The following is a 27009-nucleotide window of genomic DNA, read 5'->3' as shown; positions in this document are numbered from 1 at the left end:
TTTGAGTGATTTAAGGTAATTATTCTCCGGGGAGTTATACAAATTTGTTAAGCAAATACAGTTAAAATTTTGGACATCAATCACAATACTCTGCCATGGGAACGAGGACCTGCGAAATGCGGTTTCGCCCAGAGGCTAAACAAATGATCACACGAAAATTATTATTTTGAAAACATACATGCGAACTGGCTCTGGGGGTTTAAAAGCCGTGGCGGGTTTTTCTTTCCGTGGAATTTCCTGCTCGGGAAAATCTTAAGCAGACAGGGGTCACACTTTCAAAAGCAATTAGCGATCATGCCTGAGTTTTTCTAACTTCTTCGCAGCGGGCTAATTGGAAACATATAATGCAGTTAAAAAAAGCCTGTGAGAAATCTAAGTTCTGGCTTGACCTTTTAAATTACAACCTCAGATTATTAACATGACAAATGGGGCTCGCCCCAAACGATACTTTCTCTGAGCGTGCATTTTTTTTTCCCATCGTGTGCTTGGCAGGCACCATCATCTAGAATGGTGTAAAAGTCTGAAAATTGTGTAACTCATTTCAATTACTATTAACTTGGAATATATGAAAGGCAACCAGCGTCTGAGAAAGGGAGTGCGCTGAAAGGTACAACAGCTGCATTGCACAAATTAATTGGCTCCATAACTGCATTCGAGTGCTCTGTCAGAGCCAAGGTTGTTTCGCTTCAGAACGGAGAGCAAAAACCCATTGATAATATCTACTATCTGCAGCTGCAGCAAAACAAGTTAAGCCCCATATACCTCTGAAGGTAATGATAGATTGCCTACAGGTATGCGAGAGCGATATTATCATTTCCAAAAAGGTACCTGTATGATGGTGTGTGGTGATGATTTTAGGAGACCCACAAGCAAAAGAGCTGTGGTAAAATTCACTTAAAAATCACTTGTGTTTGTGCAGGTGTAAGGTGAACACCAGTGGCTTTTAATAGCGTTAAACTAGGCAATTTCAAAACTACCTGAGATAACAGATAACAGATGTACCTACTGTGATTACATGTAAACAGCAACTGTAATCTGTATCACTGGGTTTATTAAGTACAATGAGCCGCACTACAGTACAATACCAGGTAATACTCAGCAGAGTGATTGCCTGCACGGGTTAATGGTAGTGTGTGGTGGAGGAGGCTGTAGATTCTTGCACCATAGATAACATTTGGAGAACGTTTTAAATTAAGTCAGTTTCTTATGGTGTTCAGCTGGTGTTCTTATGGACTGTTCACCTTGGGTGGCAGGCAGAGGACTATAACACTCATACCTGCTGCAGAGAAGATGCTTACTGTACATAACGGAGATCTCAGAGGCATGTGTGTAACAGAGGCGGTCGCTATCAAAGTGCACAGAGGACTGGGGTAGCCATCACGTCCCGGACAGGCATAAATCAGAAGGCCGGGCCCGAGGCGAACGTGCCAATAGCACGATAGCACGCGTCCGTATCGGCTGTGTAAGCTGTGGCTGACGGCCTGTCCTCATAAGTGCGGGGGGCTCGGTCGAACGCGGGGGCGAGTGTCTAAACACCGCCGCGCGTCGCTATCGGCCTGAGCAGGCCTCACGGACGGCAGCCCGCAGCGGGGGCCCCCTCCGGCCCGATAACCCGGCCCCAGGAATTCGGACCCCCGCCTCACAGCCGCGGGGCTGATGGGCGGAGCGCGACGCGGGCGCACCCCCCGCGACCCCCGCGAGCAGAGATACCCGCGCGGGGAGCTTACTCACCGCGCGGCTATGCAAGCCTCGGCAATCGCCGCGGCGACGACGTGAGAACAGAAACGTGTCCATCGTGTGATCCGACTCCCAGTGCACAGAGTGGACAGATAGCAAAGGCTTGTTCATCAAGTGATCGTTGACCTCAGGACCAGCGTGCGTGTGTGTGCGTGTGTGTGTGTGTGTGTGTGTGTGTGTGTGTGTGCGTGAAAATGTCTCACACAATGAGCCCCACAATGACACACGTAAGGTAAAATAAGGCCCCTCCACCATTCAATATCATTATCAGGCACACCAATGCACTAACCTATATTCAGTTGAACTCCCAGCATGCACTGAGGTATGAAGAGAGAGGCCATGGTCACAGGATCATTATACCAGACTGAGGCAATTTTCCAGGCCAGGAAATTAAGTAAACACAAGAAAATATCTGGAAAATTACAATACCCAATTTGGTAAGACAAAATAACTACAGCAAGGGAACCAGTTAAAATCATTAGCCGTAGCAATAGCCATTAATTTTATAAACACCCCCCCCCCCCCCATCTCCAAAAAAACCTGTAAAATCTCCTGGCAGTTTCCTTAATATCTATGCAAAATCATTTAAAGCATGACAAATAACACGCAAAATGCATGCCAACACACATCTGCGTCCGCTTACTTAACTCCTGTCACTGGAATCGGAAAGGCAATTATCATTTCGGGTTTTTTTTTTGGCCCTTGCTGCTTTCTGTACAGCTCCCTGACACCTCCTAAACGTCTGGGCTCTGTTCGGGAGCGTAATCGGTCTTGCCGAAGTCCTTCAGCGCGCGGTCTCCGCGCGACGGCCAGCCCTCCCCCGGATCGATGGCGGGCATTTTAGCCGGATTGAGATGAGTCATTGAGCAGCCCTTTCTCCGGCAGACCCATTTCATTTCTTGAGGAATCGCAGCTCATTCCGCCTCTCGCTTAAAGCACATTGACGCCTTTCTTTTTTCTTTTTTTTCGTTCCCCCCTCAAGATTGTTCTTTTTTTTTTTTTTTTTAAGAAACAAACTTGAATGGTTTATCATTCACTGGTAAAGTACCTGTAAAGTGAATGTCACACTGTCATGGGAGTGATGTACCAAGCCCGCCCCCCCCCTCCCTCCCCAGTACAGACATCTCCTCTCGTCTCCCTGGTCTAAAACATCGTGTGTTTGTTTAGTGATTTATGGCCCAGCGCACTTTCAGGCTGTTATTCCTCTCCAGCACCACGCTGGGCTGAGCTAAAACAGACCCGCTCTGACCCGTCTGTCTGTACCCCACGCTCACCCACACCATACCCCCCCACGCAGTCCCACTCCACCGCACGTCCACCCAACCCTGGGCCTGTCTCCCTGTACCCCACGCTCTCCCACTCCACCGCACTTCCACCCAACCCTGGGCCTGTATCCCTGTACCCCACGCTCTCCCACTCCACCAGACCTCCACCCAATCCTGGGTCTGTCTCTGTACCTCACCCTCTCCCACACCACCGCACCTGCACCCGACCCTGGACCTGTCTCTGTACCCCACGCTCTCCCACTCCACCGCACGTCCACCCAACCCTGGGCCTGTCTCCCTGTACCCCACACTCTCCCACACCACCAGACCTCCACCCAACCCTGGGCCTGTCTCTGAACCTCACCCTATCCCACTCCACCGCACCTGCACCCAACCGTGGGCTCCTCTTGGGGTTGAGGGTCACGCTGCGCTCCTATCCCCTCAGGACAACCCTGGGTGAGGCACCCGCTCCGATCGCGGCTTTGGGTTAGAGCTTCAGGAGATGTCCGTTGAGCCCAACGTTCAGTTGTTTAAGGACAGTTCCAGCGCACTGTGAACTCAGAGGCCATTTTGAGCCAGTCATTAAGTGCATACAGCAGTAAGTCATTACAGGATTGTCCAACTGATCTGTGAAGCAGTTAAATGTCTCCTTGTAGTTTGAATTGCAGTGGATAGTTAATGCCCACAAATGAGCTTAATTTTAAAAACTACACTTAAAAGATGTATGTATGAAATAATTTATTAGGTACAAAATGTCATGCATTTTAGCTGATGGGGGGGAAAAAAGCTAAATATAAAAGGCTGGCACTTGCATTTCTACACACAAAACGACGGACGTTAGCATTGTAAACTTTTCTAATGCAGTAGCGCCATCTGCTGATTGCAGACAGTGTTGCAGGCACACCTGATCGGAACACACATTTAAACACACTGAGGCACCATGAAGTGGATTCTGATGTCTGCCACTAATAAAATATTTGGAAGCAGAAGATCAAAACTCACCCAGAACTATGATGACCAACAACACACACTAATCCAGCATTCTGGCTCACTGGAGAGACAGCAAAGCACTTGCATTAAAATTATTTCTACAAGACAATGCCACCATTAGTAGAAATGCCTTAAATACAGAAGAATATGAGGAACTAATTTTGTTTTAGAAAAACCAATGCCTAAAATTTTAATAGTTCAGAATAACGGCTAATTGCCTGAAGACACACACTTTAGTTTTTGCAGAACTTTCCTAACTTTTAGCAGCAGCTAACTACAGCTCACAAACTTCAGCTAATACATCATATAACGGACTAAAAGCTTTGCTGTAACCATTTACATGAAGCTCAATTTCCCCACCATCCTAGCTAGTTTATATTAACTTTAAAAAACACACACTGAATATATAACTATCTATACAAAAACATACATTACAAAAACTTTACACAGTATACACGTTTAGTTTTTTTTTTGACCGCACGCGGTCGGTGTTGGTAGCGAGCGGTCCGGTCCGGTCCGGTCCGGTGCGGTCATCGTCCGACGGCGCGGTTGGCGGGCCGCGGTCGCGGTCACTGCCCCGCCCTGTGCGCCATGGCCTCCTGGATCTGGCGGTTGAGCTCCAGGATGATGCGGTCCTCGTGCGTGTACACGCCCGTGCGCAGCAGCGTGTCCCGCTCCTCCAGCAGGCGGGTCAGGTGGTCGTCGGCCGCCTCGTTCGGGGGCGCGGTCGGGGCGGCGTCCTTCCACGGACGCGCCTCCTCCTGCTGCTTCAGCCTGGGGGGGGGGGGGGGCAGACCGAGCGCTTTCTCGTGAAAAGCAAGAAAGTGAATGCAAGCCCCGAGTGAATGCCCCTAAATCACACCAGTCACACCCCTAAATCATGCCCGACACACCCTGAAATCACACCCAGCACACCCTTAAACACACCAGTCATGTCACGATGAGTCCACACCTCATCAGGTTTGACTTGACAGCAGCCAGTCTAAAACACCTTCCCCTTAGAAACTCTCGTAGGTTGATTTACTATCGCATAATAAAGAAAGCAGATTTCATAAGGCTCAATACACTCAAAAGCAGCCGCTCATTCTAAATAAACAAAAGCCTGCACTCGCTTGATCTTAAGTAAACTCACGTTGAGCCAGTTTATCCGTTTGCTCAAGCTGTGAACTTGTTTCGTCTGCGCACACGTGCTCTAGGCTTATTGTGTCTGCGCGTACAGATGAGAGCTCACATTCATGCTTTCAAGCTTAAACCATGTCTGTGCCTGAATGTGGTGTAGCGGTCGGTACCTGTCGAGCTCATTCCACACGCGTGTGGTGTAGCGGGCGGTACCTGTTGAGCTCGTTCCGCACGCGTGTGGTGTAGCGGGCGGTACCTGTTGAGCTCGTTCCGCACGCGTGTGGTGTAGCGGGCGGTACCTGTTGAGCTCGTTCCTGATGTCCTCCAGCTCCTGCTTCTCCGTTCGGACCGCCTCCTTCTCCTCGGTTGCTAGGTAGCGAAGCCTCATGTGCTCCAGCTCCTGCTGCTGTTTCTTCAGCCGGTTCATGGCGTTCTCCTGCTCTCTCTGGAACAGAACGCATCATCACTGTGCGCCACTGCTCTCTCTGGCACAGCACAACAGAACGCATCATCACTGTGCGCCACTGCTCTCTCTGGCACAGCACAACAGAACGCATCATCACTGTGAGCCACTGCTCTCTCTGGAACAGCACAACAGAACGCATCATCGCTGTGAGCCACTGCTCTCTCTGGCACAGCACAACAGAACGCATCATCACTGTGAGCCACTGCTCTCTCTGGCACAGCACAACAGAACGCATCATCACTGTGAGCCACTGCTCTCTCTGGCACAGTACAACAAAACGCATCATCACTGTGAGCCACTGCTCTCTCTGGCACAGCACAACAGAACGCATCATCACTGTGAGCCACCCTGTGGACTGCAACCCTCCCTGCCTACAGCTACAGCTAACTATGCCCTACAAGGCTGCCAGCCACAGCCAGTGCAGGCAAGGTCCAGATGACCAGCTCCATTTCCCACGTACCGCTGGCTCTATAAGATGATCAGCGGTCGGGATGACCAACGAACCGTCCTAAAAATAAAAGCCATGCTCTTCTCGTCTGCCGACACCAAATCCGTACAACTGCAACATGAAAAGGACACACACTTCATTTATTTGTCTTTTTGTCAGTCAGTGAAAACACGGCTCTCATTCTTGTCTTCATGCCAAAACCAAAATAACAACAGGACTGTGTGGTAGAGATTAATTCTGAAGCGATATAGCACATCAAAAGCTCTGAAGTACCAGACTCAATGAGCACCCATTAACCTACTGCAACTGAAACTGAAAAATGAGGGCTGGCTCACTCTGACACTGAGCTGAATTCCTAGTGTTGGCGAGGTGTGTGGTCCCCCCCCGACAGCCTTGAATGACACTCTCTGTGATATCAGCCAGCCTTTCGATGGAAAGGGCTCTGCAGAGTTTGGCCTGCTACAAGGATAAGGGGAGGGGGAGAGGCACAGAAACGCTGGGTGACCAGCGAGTGACCCCCCCCCGCCCCCCCACTCCCTGTGGTCGGTGACCCCCCCTTCCACCCCTCCACCCCCCCACCCCCCCACCCCACCCCAGGGTCAGACTGAGCCGCCGTCGGGGAACCGGGCCAGACGCTGCTCAACCACAGTTTTCTGGAAACATCCGCACTGACAGCGCAGGACAGGCACCTGGGGGACTTCACGCTCCCATTTTCACGGCTCTCCCACGCACACAAAAAAAACCGCAAAGCACTGTGGGAAGGCGGAGCGAAGAGAGCAGCAGGCATGTTAGGCCTGAGAGTAATCAGACGGCCATATCTGGAGCATTAGGAGCAGAAAGATAAGACCTGCTTACGGAGACTGGAATGCATGCGAGGTTAAGAGGATGGTTTGAGTTCTTCTCGAAAGAACTGGAATCCCCCCACCCCCCCAGAAAACTTCTGGGGACATTAATAACTCTCTGCATTTATTATTTTTGGTAAACCGCGATAATTAATGGCGCACGTCGCCGCCAATCAGATTTCACGCGCACAGTCATCAATTAAGCAGCGGTGTGTTTTCACCGAAATACCAACGCTTAAAGGACAAGCTGACAGATCGGACAGAGCTAACGCGCACGGCTACGGTGCGGTACATTCCCAGGTCGCGGCCAGCCGCGGATCCCGGTACTTTCTGGGCCCTGGCGACCACGCGTGACATTTAAGCGGTTAAGGCCGCGCGGCTAGCGCTTCACACAGCGCAAGCGTGATTTATAGGCTCGTTTCACACGGAGTTATGAAACCCTTAGCACAGCATAAATCAGTTTGTGTTTTCTTAGCATATCTGGCACTTAAGCTTGAAAAAAAAGAAAAGAAAAGAAAGGAGCAGGTCAGATTCTGCAGCTGGCTTTCGTCTTTAACAGTTATTAAGCAGGGCCCATAAGCGCTCGGGCGTCGGCTCTGTTTACAGTGGCGTCTCGGTGAGCCCGCTCCACCAATCACGGCCGTCTGCTGCTCCACCAATCACGGCCGTCTGCTGCTCCGCCAATCACAACCCTCCGTCTGCTACAAGGCAGAGGTTGTTTTTTTTTTTTTTACGGCTTCTGGTCGTTTACAAACACGCAACAATTGGGCCAAACGAAAGGTCTGGTTGTGCCCTTCAGCTTGCGAAAAGGGGAGAAAGTTATCAAAAATTATTTATTATAAAATAATTTTTTATATATATAATTATATATATAAAAGTAGCCGATGCTTACCTAAAAGCACTAACTGGACAAATCTAGTTGTAGGCAAAAAAATTGTAGGCAAGGTCAGTGTCTCAGCTCCATATTTTGGCTCGATACTCAGGCCAACTCAGTCACATGCTTTCAGCTATTCTGTGTACCACCCACCCCCCCACCCCCTTGTTCCAGAAGCTTCTGTGACATGTTTAACGTATGTTCCTACAATGGCCATGTAAGCTTGAATAAGAACGCCTGTCAAACAAAATAAATTTAAAAATCCAAGACTAAACCACACACTGATTAAGGAGATAAGGCTGGAAGTTTATTAAACTTGGACGGGTGTAAAACACACTCAAAGTGTTTCGATACAGGCAAAGCAAAGAGTTACTTTCCAACCCGACTGACAAACAAGGCAGATGGGTCAGAATATTTAACGGCATACCTGTTTGAATCTGGCCAGCTCTTTTAAGGCGCGCCCCCACTGCTGCTTGTAATGAAGCTTGGACTTTGTGGTGGATTCCAGCTTTCTCTCGAGTTCCACCTTAAATCGAGGGCGGTAAATCAAAGAGAGCCACATTAGCCCATTACAAACATTTGGTGAAAGATTATATATACCGCTGTCTGGATCGCAGACGCTTGATCCGCTGTGAGGAGAAAATATGCTTTCAATCCACTCGTGTCACATAAGCTAAATATTATGGCAGATGAACATTTTCTTTTCTTAAAATATGACCTTGTTACTCGGTTACCCAGACGAACAAGAGGAGCACTTCAGGAGGTCAGATCTGAAAAGTGTCTATATTTAGGCAGAAGTGCAGGAGCAGTCCTTCCGGATATTACTCACGATCCCTCTGCCCCTCGGCCACGACGAGTCCTCCATTCCCGTTTTGGAATTTTTAACTCCCTTCGGTTCTGGGAAAACTTATGAATTCCTGCACTGCAGAAGACTTACTTACACCAGCCTCCTGGCAGCTGTTTATGTTGTCCTTGTACCGGTCCTTTCACCATATAGTACCCAGCAAATGAGAATTGGGACATAAACGCTGGGGAGTTCTGATTGGCTCAAAGCAGGTGAGAGGAACCGTTCTTTGTTGCAGGTAAACATTGGGAGATGTAGTAAAGAAGACCTTCACAAAAGTGAAAATATATGTCTGGTATCGTCACTGAACAGAAATTTTAGCAGTTTAATTTCCGAACGATTAATCCCATTTTCATTCCTGGTCCTCTCCCAGGTAATTAACTGAATAATTGGAGCTCCTGATTGGCCAGACTGTCTCCACACCTGACCCCCCAGGTACAGGGAGGGAGGGAAACCCCTTATCCCTTGAGAAGCCGGTTTTGAGTGACAGGGGAGCTCACCTTCTCCAGGCTGAGCAGGTTTTGAGTGACAGGGGAGCTCACCTTCTCCAGGCTGAGCAGGTTTTGAGTGACAGGGGAGCTCACCTTCTCCAGGCTGAGCAGGTTTTGAGTGACAGGGGAGCTCACCTTCTCCAGGCTGAGCAGGTTTTGAGTGACAGGGGAGCTCACCTTCTCCAGGCTGAGCAGGTTTTGAGTGACAGGGGAGCTCACCTTCTCCAGGCTGAGCAGGCTTTGAGTGACAGGGGAGCTCACCTTCTCCAGGCTGAGCAGGTTTTGAGTGACAGGGGAGCTCACCTTCTCCAGGCTGAGCAGGTTGATCTCGGACTGCAGGCGGAGCTCGGGGCGAGTGTTCTGATGCTCGCGGAACTGCAGGAACTCCTTCTCCAGCTGCTTATACTTGCTTTCTGCTTCCTGAATCTGCGCCAGAACAGGAAGAGGAAACTCAGCATGACTTTAGAAGGAGCCTGCAATCTTAAGGTCTCATTTATGCAAATGAGTATTGCAACTAAAAAAAAAAAAGTTTTTTGTTTCCTTGACAAATCTGTTGCATGTCAGAAGATAATGGATAAGACGTGAAGGTAATCTAGCACGCTCTTCTCCGACCACAAACATGCTGCTTTCAAATGACATCCCATAATGATCATGCTCAAGTTTCGAGACGGTGTCGTTGGGCTGATCGTCAGGTTGGTGGAAACACTGAGCGATAACAAGGAGAAACGTGATCGCAGTCTAAATGCGCAGAATCAAACATGCAGCACATTTTTTAAAAACAGCAGTACAAAACCACACAAATCACATGCATCATATATACAGAAATCCAATTGGTCAACTGTATCAGACACAAGTGTAAACGGGCTCCAATGTGCACTCAGAACGTTGACCGATCTCCTGTTTACCGGGGATATTATCAGTGATAGAGCCTGCTGTAATGGATTTATAAAAACAGGCCTTCAGTGCATCTTGGGCAGTCTTACAGCACGAGAAAATAATAACCAGGAAACAGAAACCACACATTTTAAAAAGAGCCCATAATGACTTCAGTTGTTGAGCATTTGATACGATCATTTAAAGCCTTGTACCAGGGGTTCGTTCCAAGCAGACTTTTGTTGCACATTAAATACGAGGAAAACTCAATTCTTTCACTAAAACAGCATGTGGTCCTCATTTAAAAAAACCAAAAAACATTTTGCATGCTTTGGCAAATCCATCAAAAAGAATTAAGTAAACAAGACAATAGCACCGTCTTTTCCATCCAATGAAAAGATGGCCTGCAGCTCAGTCTACTTTATTCCTCAACTGGAGGAAAAACTGCATCTTATCAAAAAATGGCTGACAAAAAAATTTTAATAAAAAAAAAAAAAGACTATAGGAATGCAAGGGAATGTGGCCATTCCAGCCGCAGAGGAGTTTAAAAGTTCCCTGCTCAGAGAGAGAGGGGGGGAGAGAGATAGAGAGCGAGCGAGACAGAGAACGAGAGAGAGAGAGAGAGAGAGCAGAGAGGGGGAGAGAGAGAGAGAGAGAGAGGGAAAGAGAGAGAGAGATCCAGGCCTTATGAGTTGCTCCAGCCTTTCCACTGACACAAAGCAGACAGTGGAGAAAACTTCCAGCACAAAGGGTGGTATTCTGTTTTGGGGGGGGGGGGGGGGGGGGGGAGGTGCACAAACAGGGGGATTCCAGGCTGATAACCGGGGTCCCGGGGTGCAGCCTACGCGGGGGCGGGGGGCGTGTTTTTAAGCATTCCCGCCGCGGGGAGACCAGATATAGCACCCCGCGCGGCGGGGTCCGGCCGCAGCGTACTTCTCACCGACTACGCACCCGCGCCTCAGAAACCGGCGGCGTCCAGACGCTCGCTGCGGAAAGCAGACGGCAGACAGAGCTACCTCACCAAGTGGGGCTGTCGGGACGGAGGGGGTCCCAGGAACCAAACAGACGTAGAGACAGAAAACCTGAGCCGAGGACTCCCTGAGAGAAACAGGCAAGAAAAGGAACCCAGGCTGTTACTACCAGAGCATTAACCTGCTTTATGGTTGCGCTGGCGTACTAGTGCCAAACAAAGTGCAGTTCATTAAAATGACCGAAACGCTTGGACTACGTAGTGCAGGCCCGATCCTCTGTCACAGCTGGAAATCCTTCAAAGTGAAAACTTCAATGTGAAACAGGTGAAATGAAATCACATGTGCGGGGGGGGGGGGATTGGGGGAGTAAGACAAAATTTCCAGTGTAGTACTTTGTGCCTATAAAAGGCCAGCCTTGATTTAGCCAAGTTATTGTGCCTTTTTTTTAGAAATATGGTGTTGAGTCATTGTGTCAGTTACAGATGAGAAACTAGAGCTTTTGTCCATTTTCTCGAGGCCACAATAAAAAAGGGAATTGGGCTTATAAGTCCAGGGCTGCAGGCTCAATTCCCAGCTGGGGCACTGCCACTGTACCTTAGAGCGAAGGCACTCAATCGAAATGGCTTCAGTAAATATCCAGCTGTATAAACAGAATGCATACGCGAGAACGCAAAGTCACTCTGGACAACAGCATCTGCCCAATGCCAATTTCTCCCATATCAGGATCACATGCTCGTGTGGAGAGACTCCAGTTAGCAGCAGGCAGTCAATTCAAGTACAGGAAGAATGTGGATACAGCAAATAGAGGATGAGAAATATGAAAACAAACAAAAGTGTAAAACTGGTCACGAGGCTTGGCTACGATACCAAGAATGTACCGTTTACAAAAAGGTCCTGTACTACAACTCCTTTGGAGTTCATTACCAAGGAGAGAAAGGGCTAAATGAAACCCTGTAGCTAGCTTTGTTTAGACATACTGTGCAGTATGGATCACCAAATCATTTTTATGGCCCTTTATGCAATTAACTACCTAGCAACACTTTTACTGATAAATTAGTCTGTTTTTGAACTAAATTAGTTTTATGGTCCTCTGTACTTATCAAACAAGCAATAATTTGACTGATAATTTATGACTGATGGTCTGTTTTTGAAATGATGTTCCACTTCACAGTTCATAGCTCGATAAGATGAGAAAGTGTGCACAGCACTGCAAATCGCAGCTAAAAGTGTCTGTTTAAATATCATTTAAAAGCTTTTTTATTTCCCTAAATATTATCGCCATGTCAAGATCCAGATTGCAATGTTTCGTAACTATAATACGAGCAGGACAGTTAGAAACATGCGAGTGACTGATACTGGCTGTATGAGCTAAAGCTATGCCTACGTCAAGGCCAGCATACAGGAGCCCAGCCCCCAACCACAGAGAGCCTGAGCCGGGTCAGTCTGATTTTCTGCTGGGGGGGGGGGGGGGGGGGGTCGGCATGCTTTTGCTTTCAGGATAAGACTGAAGAGGGGCGATGCTTTTTTGTTTGGCGAGTGAGAAAGTCCCCTCTGTGTGACATCAGAGGACCCTATGGCGTTAGTCTTCACAGATGGGCGAGCTGTGGGGTTGACAGGCGGCTAACGCACGCCGCTGACCCCTGAGGTCAACGCCAGCCCCGCCCCCTCCCCCATCGACCCCCGCCCCCTCCCCGGCCCCCGCTCACCTACCTGCTGTTGCAGCCGGGCGCACTCCTCCTCCAGCTGCCTGACCTTTGACCTCTCCAGCTCCACCTGGTGGGCGCAGTCCTCCCGCAGCCGGCGGCCGCCGTCCTGCAGCTCGCGCATGGCGAAGTCGTGCTCCGCCCGCATGTCCCTCTGCAGCCGCTGCGTCTGCAAGGGGGGAGGGAGCGCCGCTTTTAAACCGCCATTTTAAACCACCGTTTACCGCCGAGCGCATCCGCCAGGCTCAACCACACCAAGTTATAGTTACAGCCATGATTGGACGATTGATTGATTCTGACTTGATCAAAGTTTATTCCTTTAAAGCAGTGTAATTTGTGGAAAGTACTGTAAACCTCAAAAATATCCCTCTCCTGACGGCTTCCGTTTCCGGAGACTTCCGCGGTGCGCTCACCTCCATCTCCGCGTGCGCGAGGTGCCGCTCCCTCTTCTCCAGGTCAGCCAAGGTTTTCTGCAGCTGCTCCTCCAAGAGATTGTACTCCATCTCCTGCAACACATCACAGGGAAGGCTGCACTGACCGAGACCATCTTTGAGTGCTGAATCACACAGGTCAGTGACTTTTCGACATGAAGAATAAGGATTAGGCATTAAGACGCACTGGGTAGTAATCCTGCTGAAAGGCCCAAGTTAAACTAGTCTAGAATTAGCAGTTATTAATAGTAAGGCTTACTACTCAAAAGGTCAATTATAACTACTATCATAAAAAGTCAACTGAAAGACTTCAGTTGATTAGTTACTTTACCACAGACTACATTTGAAAGTTTAAGTTTTAATTCTGAAGTATAAAGTTACAGAGTTGTGTGAAGCTGAAATTAAAGTTTCAAGTTTACAGAAAATGCAGGCGATTGGCTGTTTTCTCTGAATGGGCGTGGCTACCTTCTTTTTGACCAGCGCCTCACGCTCTCGGTCCCGCTTCCTCCACTCCTCCGCCAGAGCCCGCATGTGGCTCAGCTCCTTCTGCTTCAGCTGCGCAAGACAAACAGCATTTAGCATCGCACCACTAGCACTTAATGAGTTAGTAAACTAGCCTAAAACATGACACTGCTACATCGCTAGCTCTTAAAGCATCAGTAAACTAGCTTTTAGCATCACACCTCTAGCGTTTAATGAGTCAGTGAACAAGCCTTACACATGACACTGCTAGCCTTTAATGAGTCAGTAAACTAGAGTTTAGCATCACACCGCTAGCCATTAATGCTACAAAAACAAATGAAACTAATGAACCAATCATGGCTTTCACACGAGACGTTGATCGGTGGAATCAGGTGTCTTAGTGCCAGACAAAAAAAAAAAAAAACCTGTACCGATACCAGTCCTTTTTAGATAAAGCTTGGACACCCCTGAATTAGACTGACGGGTCACCTGAATGGGCATGTGCACAGAGACAGGCCAGCTCTGAGATTCAGCCTCGGACCGTTAGCGGTTGCTAAGGCAACGTGATATCACCTGGTTGTCGAACAGGTCCTCCTGCTCCTCCTTCCACATCTCCAGCTCCAGGGCGGCCTTGTACTCCAGGGTTTCGCGGGGCTCTGGGGGCGGGGGCGGAGCCGCCGGTACTGCCGCGGGGGGGCGCTGCTTCCGGGGAGGGGGCTCGGCTTTCGGCTGCTCGGGAGGCGCGTTCTGCAAGGGCAGAATCGGTCTCTCTCAAACCTTTTGACCTCCCTCCCTGATCCTCCTCAATGCAAGATCCCAAGGTCAAAGAGCAGGGGGTTCCCTGGTGTCCTGGCTCTCTAGAACATGTCACCTGATCATCCCCTGATTTAATTGGCTAAAAAATGTTCTCTCCCATTCCACCTTAGCTGATGTGTGGTGAGCCTTCTGGCGCAAAATGGCTGCCGTGTATCACCCAGGTGGGTGCTATACATTGGCGGTGGGTGAGGGAGAGTTCCCACTCATCACTGTAAAGCACTTTGTGTGTTCGGAAAAGTGCTGTATAAATGCAATCATTCATTCAGTCATTCATAAACACTACTACTTGCTGAATCCAGCATTGCGCAGGAAAGACGTACCTGAGTGGATTCGGATACGACGATGTCCTGGATTTTCACCAATCCCAGGTCTTCCAGGGTGGTGACGTAGCACAGCTCAGCCACCTTCTCATTGGGCCTGCACCGAGAGACACAGAGACACTCACAGAGGGAGGAAACTCTCACTGCAGACACAAAGGCTGAGATGCAGGCCAGCACCAACAGCGCCATCTAGTGCAATTTCTGCCACAGCACCATTCTTAATAAGGGTGAGGATTTTTTTTCCCCAGCCCAAAGCAAATATATTTTACAATATACTTAAAAAGGCTTCCATTTGTCCATCACAAAAATTGTACTGTACTGAAAGTTCCAGAGACTGCCAATTTCTGCAAGCAACTAATCAACTAACATTAAAGAAATAGTGAAAAAATATCCACTGCCTTTTTAAAAATGGAACATAAAAATAGCAGATCACAGAGGATATGAATAAGATATTAGTCTTAAAGTAGACCTTAAAGTGTGCCTTAACAGCACGCTTGCCCAAAAACCTACTGTCAGGAGCATAGCATTAAGCAACCTTTAGGTGTGTGTGTGTATGTGTACAATGCAGAAGGCTGTACCCGCGGGCTCTGATGACAGGGATCCTATCACTGAAGGTCTGTCTCCAGTGCTGCTGTCCCGTGGGCCCCAGGAAGCGGGTCTTCTCTGCGGCCAGCAGGTGGGACAGCTGGACGCTGGCGGTGCCCAGGAGCAGGTCCCGAGCGCTGGGGTCCCTGTGCCACACCTCCACCACCAAGGGCACCCTGGGGCAGGGGAGGACCGCCGTTAGCCAGGCGCTAACGCTAGCGCACACTGCCAGTCTCACACACCGGAGGGGAGGAACACCGTTAGCCAGGCGCTAACGCTACACAAAGTAACATGGTACCCATCTCTCTTTCTCTCTGTCACACACACACACACACACACACACACACACACACACACACACACACACACACCTGAGGAAAGTGTCCTGTAGCTGCTGAGGCAGAGTGGCAAAATCAAAGGCACAGTAGGACTGGGGAAGGAACACCTCCATGTTCTTCTGCACCTCCACAGGGGGGTTGGTCATGATGGGTCCGGCACTCCCAAAGAACTGGTAAGAGTACCTGGAGCAGGAGAGAGAGTTTGAGTCAAAACTGCTTAATGCTACTATGTTTAAATTGCTTAACACTGTGTTTAAACTGCTTAACACTGCATTTTCCTAAAGCAGCTGCCCATACCCTTCAATAATTTCCATTCCAATAACCGCAAATGAAACGCACTACTAATACCTTTATAAAAGGAAACTAATGCCCTGCAGCTGGAGGGTTCCTAAAGTGGCTCACAGCTTCCGTATCTCGCTCAAGAGTACAGCAGCAGTGCCCATAACCGCACTGACACACACAAACTTCAAAATCACAGCATCAAGTCAACTGAGACTCAGTAATGCGCAGAAATGTTTAAAAATGCAGGCCAGGATCAATATGCACTTCAGCTGAATGGCTTTAATTAAGACAAAGCAGTGTAAGAACACGGTGGATGGAGTGGGTCACTAGCAGAGCCAATCACCTCTCCTGCCTGCCCCTCCTCCCCGCCTACAGCAGTGCATTCTGACGCAGGGCACCCCTCTGTGCTACAGCGACGCAGGGTACCCAACAGCGAGGCCAGCTGAGATTAAAATGGCCGAAGTGGCTCAGCACCTCAGAGTGCAGTTGACCGGGAAGCCCACGTCCATGTCCCGGACGCTCCGGAGGTCCAGGGAGAAGCAGAAGTGGTGCGCCGAGGACGGGATGGCGATTTTGGGAGCCGAGACGCTGACGGAGGACGCCGGGGCCTCCGGCTCGCTCAGGACCTGAGCACCGCTTGGACCCGGGGGGCCTGCGAGCAGACCAATCGACAAACACACCTCATCTTCAGCAAACTGGTCTCTGGCTACACATGATGTCGGCATCAGGTATAATGAGGGTGGACGGACGGATGGATGGGTGTGTGTGTGTGTGTGTGTACGTATGTGTGTGTGGGTGTGTGTACATATCCATTTTGTCTGAGGTCAGTTTATGGCATGCATTACCATCTACAGACAGGGCCTGAAGTGAATGATGGATGGGGAGAATGCTTCATTGCTGCGGCCCCACTACCTGCTGGGATAGATTGGGCCTGTCCCGAGTCCTCCAGCAGGCTCTCGGCTTCGCTCTCCGTGTGGAGGCTGGCCGGGTGCGGTTCGCTGGCCGAGCGCAGTTCGGGGGAGTTGTGTGACGGGACGGGGGACCGAGGCGGGGGCGACGGCACACAGGGCCTCTGCCCAGGGGGAGGAGATTGTGGCGGGACGGGGGACACGCACCCCTTTTTCACCGGAGACGAGGGTCCATCCGCACCCCGACCGGGACTCCCCAACTGCAAACGCGAAAGACACGGTTCATTTAATACCAGCACAGACGACACTGCTACAATTTATAAATACAGCTACAATCAATAGTTCTCTACAATTACCAAAAATACTTAAATATAATTCAATCATGCAATCCGATATATAATTATGTACAGTACATTACACACAGAGTATAACCGTAAAAAGGCCATTTTGCCATTTTCACGACATATCTGCATATTCACGTTTGGTTATCTTTTGGCAAATTCATCCTCTAAAAAGCCACGTGGCGGTAAGAGATCCCACAGTGCCGTGGTTTCGGAGCATGCTCAGTACCTGCGGGTCGACCCCCTCCGTGCGGAGCATGACGGACACCCCCAGGGTGGGCTGCAGGTCGGGCGGGACGGCGGGCAGCTTGAGCTTGGCCCGGTTGGGGGGCACCATGGTGAAGGCCCCCTCCACCGTGGCTGGCAGCGTCTCCAGCTCCGCCCCTTCCTTCACCAGACCGAACAGAGAGATCTCTGTGCTTCCCAGAGAGTGATTCCCACAGCAGAGATGGATCTGCCAGAGAACGCACAAAGAGCAATGCAACCTGGGGTCTGTAAACAGGAATTACTGCATCAGGAAGCAGGATTGCTGAGTTTGCTGGATAACTGCACAGAGTAAACCCCGGAACAGCTCTTTTTACTTCAGTCCATGTTCCAGATTTGGGAGGGTTCCAGGTTTTACCAACTCAGTGAGCCTGCTTCATGATTTAGTTCAATGCACAAGCGTAAGTGACAGAAACAAAAACCTGCATACACATGAGCACGCCAGGAACAGATATGCCCGTCCCTGCTCTTAAGACCAACAACAGGCACCAAACAGGAAGTCTCTGCGTTGAGACACTCAGATCGTCCAGTCGGTGCGTAGCCTGAAAACCACACTGAGCAGGACTGCGTTTTGGGAGAACTTCCTAATGGACGCGATTTCAGCTTAAAAGCTTTGCTAATGTAGCCGACATAGTCACTGAACGCAGGACGGCCCTCGCTCATTAGAGCACTCTCAACAAGAGCTGGGCTCTCTCCAAGAAGCTAAGAAGCCCTGCATTACTCTATGCAACAGTACGAGCATCAGTATCGATCAATGCGATGTTGACCACATTTATATTGCTCTATGCAATGGCGAGCACATATGCGAATGAGTATCGCTCCATGCAGCAGCAGGCGTATACATGCAGCAGCAGGCGCATACACGCATTAGTACTGAGCCATGCAGCGGCGGGCGCATGCGCGCATTACTGTTGCTTTAATGCAGCGGCGGGCGCATGCGCGCATTAGTGTTGCTTTAATGCAGCGGCGGGCGCATGCGCGCATTACCTGCAGATTGGGCTGCTGGCTGAGGAAGGCCCGCAGGACCGCCACGCTGCTGCGGATTCGCACCGACGCCCGCTCCGGCTCGAAGCTGGGGCTCATCAGGTTGTGGAAGGGCTCGCTGGTGATGTCATTGCCCAGGAGCGTGTAGTAGAAGAAGAACTCGGACCCTTCCTGGGACAGCTTCATGGTGCTGGAGATCAGCTGTGTTCAGACACACGGCAAATTAACCCTTATTACCCAGAACACGCACCGCAGAAGCACTTAGCCAAGGGGATCTACCATGTTCTGATTTCCATTACATTTACAACGTAGAAGCACCCACAAACTCTACTCATAAGGCAATATAAAATACTATGGCCAATGGCAATATGAAACAAAGACATCTGCATAAAATTTCAGCCTACCTGCTCCAGCCTGGTTGCAAATGCCACGGTAACGGACAAGACGAAGAGGTCCGTGCAGCGATCCTCCGGTCCGATCTGGTGATACCCTTCCTCTTTCAGAACCGCCTGCAGCTGACTCGACACCAGGCTGGCCAAGAAAGGAGAACCTGCCGAAAAACACAAAAATGTGTACAATGGCAGTGTCCCAGCTGGGAATCAAACGCGCAAGCTCAGCATTAGAAGCCCAGTTTCCTAACCATTATACTACACTGACATCTCCTCGATAGCTCACCTTGCCTTGGAGGAGCCTCTTTGGCCTTGAACCGGTCCGGTGTCTGTTTGGCATCGTGCTCAAGGGCCGCTCCCAGTAAAATTCCGGGCTTCAGCTTGGTGTACTTACTACTAAGCAGAGGGTACCACTTAGGAGCCTGTGGAGTACACAAATCAGTGAGCATACTCCAGAGAGCACTGCACGAGAATACTCCAGAATCAAAATTACTCGATAGCCATACTCGCTAGCCATGAAAAGACACACCTCACAAAGTCTCATTGATTTGGTAATCAGATTAATAACATCAGTTGGGTCATCTCTAGTGTACTGAATGGTACCATATACAAATTCGTAACCTTGCTCAAACCCAAGTGAGATACTTCATTAAAACATGTACATGTAGCAGTTGACAGTTGTTTATAATGAATGATAAATGCTCAAGCTTGAAAACCATGGCAACAGTTACACATGTACCTGCTTGACTTCCTGGACGGATCTCAGGTCCAGGACAATATATCCCAAAGACTCCCGTGCAGAGGTGACTGTATCCACTGCGTAGCACTGCAGTTTGATGGGCGTGCGCTGGAGTCTGACAAATGACACTGCTTTTAGTTATCAAATAGAAATCAAGACATGCAATCCCAATACCTTTGTAGAAACAACCACAATTTACAATAACAGACTGAACTGCTGGTTAAAGTAAACATTGAGAATAAATGAACTGTAATAATGATTAGTTGGCGACAGTACCCGGACAACGGACAGGAATAAACCTCTAAGATGAATTTGATAACAGGTGACGCGTCTGCCTGGAGCGTATTGGTAATGTACCTGTGCTGGTGCAGTGTCTTGCGGTCAAGCTCCCAAGCCAACTCCGTGCAGAACTGAGGTTTATCCTTGTGGTCCACCGGGTCTGTGGCGAGCTGTTCCCCATCGAACTTGGCCTCCACTACCAGCTTGTGGCGTGAGCTCTTGGGGAAATGCCGACCTAAAAATAGGAATGAGCACGTCACAAGCAGATTTGGGCCTGGGGCTCTTGAATTAGCTAGATTTCGTCGCTATCTATCTTAGCCAGTTAGAGCTATAGATTTAAATTGATATATTAGCTCTTGTGAACGATGTCAACGCATGGCTGAAAGATATCTAAATGAACACATTATTATCAGCATGCTTAGGTTACCACCCAATTGAAACTCTAATTGGTTTCATGTTTCAGCATATCACAACTAACAATGAACCAGTTGAAGATTAACTGGCTATAAATTTTTAATCAGATAACGTTAACCAAGTAGCAATTGATCATTAGCAAACGCTAACCAATTGGCTAAATTATCCAAGTAAAATATGCTTAATGTTAGTCGAACTTAGTTGACTAACCAGTCTGGCTGTTAGCTAGACCCGAAAACTGTTAGCAAACAGTTGATTCCAGAATGCAACATTAAAAGATATCTTGCTAACCATGAACATTTTAGCGATACAGCTAGTTACAGTAAGTTAGCTGCGAGGCTTATTTGCTTGTTACCATACGCACCAATTTCCCTAGAGTAGATTACATGCAATAGCTAGTACGAGTTTATGGGAAAGTTAACGTTACCTTCTAGAATGGAGACTACAATGAGAAGTTGATCCGATTTAGAGGCCATGACAGTTGCTTAATGCTAGTCAGCTAGCTCCTGTTCGTTTGCCGAATGCGTTCACGCGTCCCATTAAATTATCACGAAACACCCATCTTGTTTTTCTTGAGTATCAAAAATGCAAGACTTTGTTTCCAATCATCCAGTGACCGTTATCGAACCCGCTTTGATACAGATATTTGCCGCCTTCCATTTAAAAATGTTGACTTCCGCCTAGTTACTGTTGTATGAAAAATACGCAGGTGAGCTTTCAGTGGAACAAGTAAGAGAATCATATCAAACAGAAATACATTCGGTTTGTTAAGCGCCCTCTGCTGTGCAGGAAGACTAAGAGCAAGAAAGGCCAGGAAATCGTTGTTACACGGTTGTAAAGACCTCTTTGGTTTCAGCTTGAGAAGGACAAGCCCCTTCGGAAATAAATCTATAATGAGCTGTAAATGTATCAAATGATTTATCTCAGAACATTTATATTTATGTATGCATTTATTAATGCATTTATTAGTAGGTGCTGATGCATTCATTCATTTTTCTGTATCCTTTTGTCTTTCATATTATCCTCCATTGTTTTCACTTCCATTGAAACCTCATTCAGCTGTAACTGAAGCAACTTCACGACTAACGCCAGAATGTATAATAATAATAATAATATGCCAAACTACACAACTGAGCAATGGGGATAAAACAGCCTGGATAGTGCATCAATATTCAGACAACCAAAATATATTTTGATACAGTTTCCTTTTTCATGAAATCATAACTGCAATGGCAATTACACAGAGAAAGAATGTGAAATATACAGTAGTTCTTTCCTTATTGAAAAACTATAGTTGTACTGCAGATCAGTCAGTTAAATGAAGAAGGTATCCTCACACTGAGTTGGAGATAAAAATAATTAAAATTCAACATTATAAATGGATTCTAGGCCAGATTAACATAATTTAAATTGGACAATCTCTAGATGAACATTACTATAGCAATATTTCTCCAACTTAACAATGTAATCATGTAAATGAATGTAAATTCTGTAATGTCCTTATAAGCTGAAGATTATGGGAATATAACATCTTAGCGAGTAATCAAATTAAATACTAACACAAACACTAACAGTTAGAGCCAGTGCAATTTTTTTCATTATAATTAAACACACAACAGGGAAATAAACACAATGAATAGACAGAGTATATAAACATCTTTTTCTTTAATTTTGATTGCCAAACATTTTTAAGGCAGGTATAAAAAAACAACTGCAATTTCAATGTACATTTGACATTAACGTAAAATAAACTTGATTACAGCATTAAATAAATAACCAGGCAACAGCAGTGAGGGTTCTCCCTACATGTCAATACTTGTAAACATTTAAAGATTGCAGCACTATTCAAGTAGAACAATCACAGATGCTATGCGGGTGAACTGGGTTAAACTGCCAGACTACGCCGTAAAATAAAAAAAGAATTTACACAAGCGCGTTATACTCTGCCGATTAGCTATATACAGAATATACACCACAGTTCTATGGCACTGGATTTTAAAAAAAGAAACTCAGTGTATATTTACTCTCACATAATACGATACAATAGAGGGGTGAATACAGTCAAGTGTATACAGATGCAATTTCAGTAATACAGAAGGAGTCACTTCATAGTTACTTGTACGTAGTGTTACTTCTACTGCAGTCCCCTTCCAAACGTCTCGGGGATGCTGCAATATTCAATACATTCAGTAACACAAATACACAATGACACATGTCCATACATACAAAGTAATACTGCGTTATAATTTTTTATTTTTTTTTGTGGCTGATGCTTGATTCGCTAGGCGTACACTTTTTCGTTCCTGTCCAGCAGCTGCGAGCCAACGATGAGATTCCCCAGAGTCCTCTTCACCGTTACAAAATAAACAGTCAAGCAGTAAATATGTTCCACCGATCATCGCATAACAACAGCTTTAGAACTCTTATAAAATCTTCATTGATAAGAAATGAAAACTGGTTTAAACTGGTTTAAACTGGTTTGTGCCTCCCATGGAGGCGATGAATAACACCATGGAATTGATGTCTGTGGATCCGCCCCATCGTCATGTGATCCCGTCACATGCTGTAGGTTCAAATCTTTCCGTCGTTCCCTGCGGAAACAAAGAACATGGACGAACTTGTCAGTTCTAGACCTCCATGCAACACGCCACTCTTTCCTCCTGGAGACAAACCAGGACATTTCTCTTCTAACTTTACAGTACGTGCCACTGCAGTACTGTAATGCCTTCTTTTAAATTTAAACCAACGTCATGCACATATATCAATGCTTTATATTCACAGATGGCATCTTTGCGGAGTCAGCTGAACTGCGAGATCGTATTGTGAGTATACCGAGGGCTCAGTGAGAGAAAGCAATAGGTCTTCGATGGCGGAAATGAGAATTCTACTCCATTAAAGACGTTTAGCGGCAGTCACCCAGACGACGCACGCTACGGTACATACCAGCCGCGGACGTCTGAGCTGGCACCTGCTGATTGGACACCAGGGTCGTAGAACTCAACCCTGCAGATCGAAAACAGCTCAAGTCACAGACCAAAAAAACTCACGTCGTCGTGACAACACGCTGGCACACGCTACACACACTGCCAGGCAACGCCCTACGTGTGCCACACACAAGACCCAACAACACAGCAACACAGACCCGAGTACACACCTGATTTTATGCCAAGAGCATTTCTAATCTCTCTCATTGGACGGTATTAGATTGCACATAACATTGTCTGCTGTTTCAGTGTTGTTGCTGTTGTTGTTGGTTTTTACCTTGGTAGGGGTCATACTGCCCAGGTATGAGGGGGTATCCCACGCCCAGGTGCGTGTGGTGATGGGTGTGAAGGTGCCGGGCGAAGGGCGCGTGCTCCCTGTCCCGCTCCGTCTCCCTCTCCCGTTCCGGGGATCCCCTCTCCCCCGGCTGTCAACAACAGCGGGACAAGCCGTTCACACGTCGCGTCCGATGCCACAGCGTTTTCAGGCTGTTCTCAGTCTGCATTATTCATAACCGCGCTATTTTAAGGTATTTTAAGGTACTCTCACAGGAGATATCGGAAATCACAAAATGTCTATACAGAAAACATGATCTAATTTCGGGCGACAACATCCACATTTCGATAACTCTGACAGCCCACTGGCCCGACGATGTTCATATTATCATGCCAATGCTGTAGCATAAGACCAGTGTAATATTCAGCATACATACTGCAATAAACCAGTATGCTGGTTCCCCTGTCCTCTTAGGAATTAAACGGAATCCAGCTGGATCAACTATACCACTCCAAACGAAATGCTTCTGTACAGCGTGGCGATGTTTTTTTCAGAACCGGTGGCAGGAGTGAGAACGGACCGCATTTAAACGCATTCTAAAACCCTAAAATGCCAATTTGGAGAAATATTCTGTGACATTCCGGTGGCTGTCTGCAAAAATGCCTCTGACTCAGAAATAAACAAGTATCCCAGAATGGACTGGGAAACCTGTCTGGCGGCTTTCTGAAGTAGCTGAAGTGAATGCAATTAATGTTGGCAGCTGTGTGGCACATCAGTATCTAATTAGATAGTGAAATAAAATGTCTTTTCAAAGCACTGTTTTCAGGCAAGTCACTCCTATTTGCATATAGAGGAATACATAGTTTGGTAACAGCTGTAGGAAATGCATTTTATACAAATGGCAATTTTCCCAGCATACTGTTCAGGAGGACATTTGGCTTTATGATGTCTATTTAATTATACCTTGTTTAAAGCATCACTTAGGTACAAATCAAATGCACAAATGTTGTGTTCTTTATGTGAAGCCAAAACAAATCTAATCACACATATGGCCTCTTCTCTAATACTTTATTTTGGACTGACTGATAAGTTATAAAATCTTCTGTTGGTTATGCAGACTTGCCACAGTTACCATTTGACCCCCTCTACAAAAGTGCTGACAAAGGTAATGTGGAACTGCAGTGTCTGTCTGGATGTAGCTATAAAATGCAAAGCAAAACTCTGCAACGTAAGAATCAATTTCCACCCCGTGCAACTAAATGAACGCAAATGTGAACTTTGGGAAGTGTACTAATTTAAGATGCTAATTTCGAATGTGCAATCTCCTGCAACACTTCAGCTACCTTGCGGCAAATGGATTCTAAATTCTAACAAGTAGTGAGCGCACTGCATTATACATTCAGGACAGATCAACCGACAAATAAAATAAGTTGTATACAGTACAAATACGCTCTGCATTGAAAGACATAGGTTAGGGGGGGCTGGGTGGGGGGGGGCTGGGTGGGGGCGGGGTTGGGTGGCGGGGGGCGGTTGAATGGATGGTGGAAGCTCACCGCAGGAGATTTGCCGTGGTATGGCAAGTTGTGGTGCTGCAGTAACTCGAGAGCGGTGGAGTCACAGGGGGGCTTGTTGGTGATTCCACGGCTGCTGTGGGCTACTTCAGACTCCTCCCTGCCCGCAGTTTTCCCATATAAGGGATAGTGGAAGCCTGACCAACACATCAGACTAGTGAAGACACTGTTAGGATTACAGTCAGCACTGACACCACCCAACACATCACACTAGTGAACACAGTACCCACCACATCACACTAGTGAACTCACTGTTAGGATTACAGTCAGCACTGACACCACCCACCACATCACACTAGTGAACACAGTACCCACATCACACTAGTGAACACACTGTCAGGATTACAGTCAGCACTGACACCACCCACCACATCACACTAGTGAACACACTGTTAGGATTACAGTCAGCACTGACACCACCCACCACATCACACTAATGAACACAGTACCCACCACATCACACTAGTGAACACAGTACCCACCACATCACACTAGTGAACACACTGTTAGGATAACAGTCAGTACTGACATCGCCCACCACATCACACTAATGAACACAGTACCCACCACATCACACTAGTGAACTCACTGTTAGGATTACAGTCAGCACTGACACAGTCCACCACATCACACTAGTGAACACACTGTTAGGATAACAGTCAGCACTGACACCACCCACCACATCACACTAATGAACACAGTACCCACCACATCACACTAGTGAACACAGTACCCACCACATCACACTAGTGAACACAGTACCCACCACATCACACTAGTGAACACAGTACCCACCACATCACACTAGTGAACACAGTACCCACCACATCACACTAGTGAACACACTGCTAGGATTACAGTCAGCACTGACACCAAATAGGAGCACGACGTACGGTCATCTGCATGGAGGTGGCGGCTTTCAGGGTCTTACCTGGGTAGTTGTGCACCAGGGCCGGTGACATCACCCGGTAGGCAGTGTTGCTCGGGTCGCACATTTGCAGGTAGGGGTACGCGTGCTGGTACTGGATGTAGGACTGGTGGGGATTCATGGGCGACGAGACGGCAACCCTGGCGTTCCTCGAGTCTCCGGACGCGGCCCCCGCGGCCTCCTGCTCCTCCAGCTTGCCGGAGTCCTCGGTGCATCCAGGATGGGCGTCCTGCCTCTTGGCGTCTTCGGGCTCCGCCTCCATCTGAGTCAGAGACCCAGGGGACACATCCCTTCCCTTGGCCTTGTCAGCACTTACCTCCTCGACCACCTCCTGCGTTTGCTGTTCTGCGTACGTGGACTGATACGGGTTATACCAACTCTGGCCTTCCGACTCCTGAATCCCAAGAAAAAACGTTCTTATTTTTTATTTCACTGTATTTTAATCAGACATTACAAAAAATAAAACTTTGAGACTTAAAGGACCATTTTCATTAACAGACCACCATTATTTTCAATGACCATTTTCATCATTCACGAACTGTTGGAAGGCAAATGGTGAAGCCATTTAGATGGATTTAAATGGATTGTTCCCAACTGTCAACTGGGAGGTTTTTCTTCTCAACAGTACCTTTCTGCCAATGATAAAATGTCTGATGCAAGCAACAGGACATTCTGTTGGTAAAATTGGTGCTGGGTGAGGCAACAGAAGTGTGCATAAATGAAGGCGAAGATGTAGAAAACAGTTCTAAGGTAACATGTTGAAAAAAATCTTTAACAGAGTCATTAAAATTGTGAATTGTAACCATGTGGAAAATGAGAACATAAGCTGCCCTACACCCATTTGGAACGATTCTCGAGAGAATCACTGCGGATCTGACATTAACTGTCAGCTCTTCAGAAACAGATTTTCTTGTGCCATCTAAAATGGAATGCAGCCCCTCTACCAGGGAACATCTTAAATTAATCACGGTACAATTCCGTGCACTAAATGACAGCACTGAACCATTTCGCTCTTTCCTCAGGGTGCTTATTTTTGATAATTTATGCATGAAATGTGCATATTTACACAGAAACTGT

General features: G+C 47.7%; 2 protein-coding genes across 6 annotated transcripts in view; both read right to left on the bottom strand.

Annotated features, from left to right (window-relative positions):
- Nucleotides 1–3725: 3725 nt before the first annotated feature.
- Nucleotides 3726–20881, bottom strand: LOC118207086 (centrosomal protein of 120 kDa). 4 transcript variants are annotated; one of them, XM_035380384.1, is made up of 21 exons: nt 20603–20881; nt 19840–19996; nt 19483–19597; nt 19030–19165; nt 18759–18904; nt 18358–18555; nt 17336–17560; nt 16770–17025; nt 16332–16509; nt 15609–15758; nt 15231–15413; nt 14653–14749; nt 14090–14263; nt 13520–13609; nt 13037–13129; nt 12631–12792; nt 9380–9502; nt 8169–8267; nt 5411–5556; nt 4558–4766; nt 3726–4508 (listed from the first exon to the last, which is right to left on the bottom strand). In XM_035380384.1, the coding sequence occupies exons 1-20, from the start codon at nt 20649–20651 to the stop codon at nt 4562–4564; spliced, it is 2982 nt and encodes a 993-aa protein (XP_035236275.1). In that variant the 5' UTR covers nt 20652–20881; the 3' UTR covers nt 3726–4508; nt 4558–4561. The 4 variants fall into 4 exon arrangements, with proteins under 4 accessions (XP_035236275.1, XP_035236274.1, XP_035236277.1 ...); XM_035380383.1 differs by having other exon boundaries at nt 3726–4766; XM_035380386.1 differs by lacking the exons at nt 3726–4508; nt 4558–4766 and adding an exon at nt 4842–5367.
- A 940-nt stretch (nt 20882–21821) lies between these two features.
- znf608 (zinc finger protein 608) overlaps nt 21822–27009 on the bottom strand; it is a 31458-nt gene continuing 26270 nt past the window's right edge. The window contains exons 6-10 of one of the 2 annotated variants that reach the window (XM_035379984.1): nt 25936–26326; nt 24987–25141; nt 23437–23584; nt 23119–23178; nt 21822–22766 (exon numbers count right to left, since the gene is read on the bottom strand). In XM_035379984.1, coding sequence (XP_035235875.1) covers nt 22747–22766; nt 23119–23178; nt 23437–23584; nt 24987–25141; nt 25936–26326 — 774 coding nt within the window. In that variant the 3' untranslated portion in view covers nt 21822–22746. Of the gene's footprint in view, nt 22767–23118; nt 23179–23436; nt 23585–24986; nt 25159–25935; nt 26327–27009 lie in introns of those variants that run through there. The other variant, XM_035379985.1, reaches the window with a different exon arrangement.

The sequence above is a fragment of the Anguilla anguilla genome, chromosome 10 (genome assembly GCF_013347855.1).
Source record: "Anguilla anguilla isolate fAngAng1 chromosome 10, fAngAng1.pri, whole genome shotgun sequence".
In the NCBI taxonomy this organism is placed as follows: Eukaryota; Metazoa; Chordata; class Actinopteri; order Anguilliformes; family Anguillidae; genus Anguilla; species Anguilla anguilla.
This window is presented reverse-complemented; position numbering and strand designations above follow the sequence as displayed.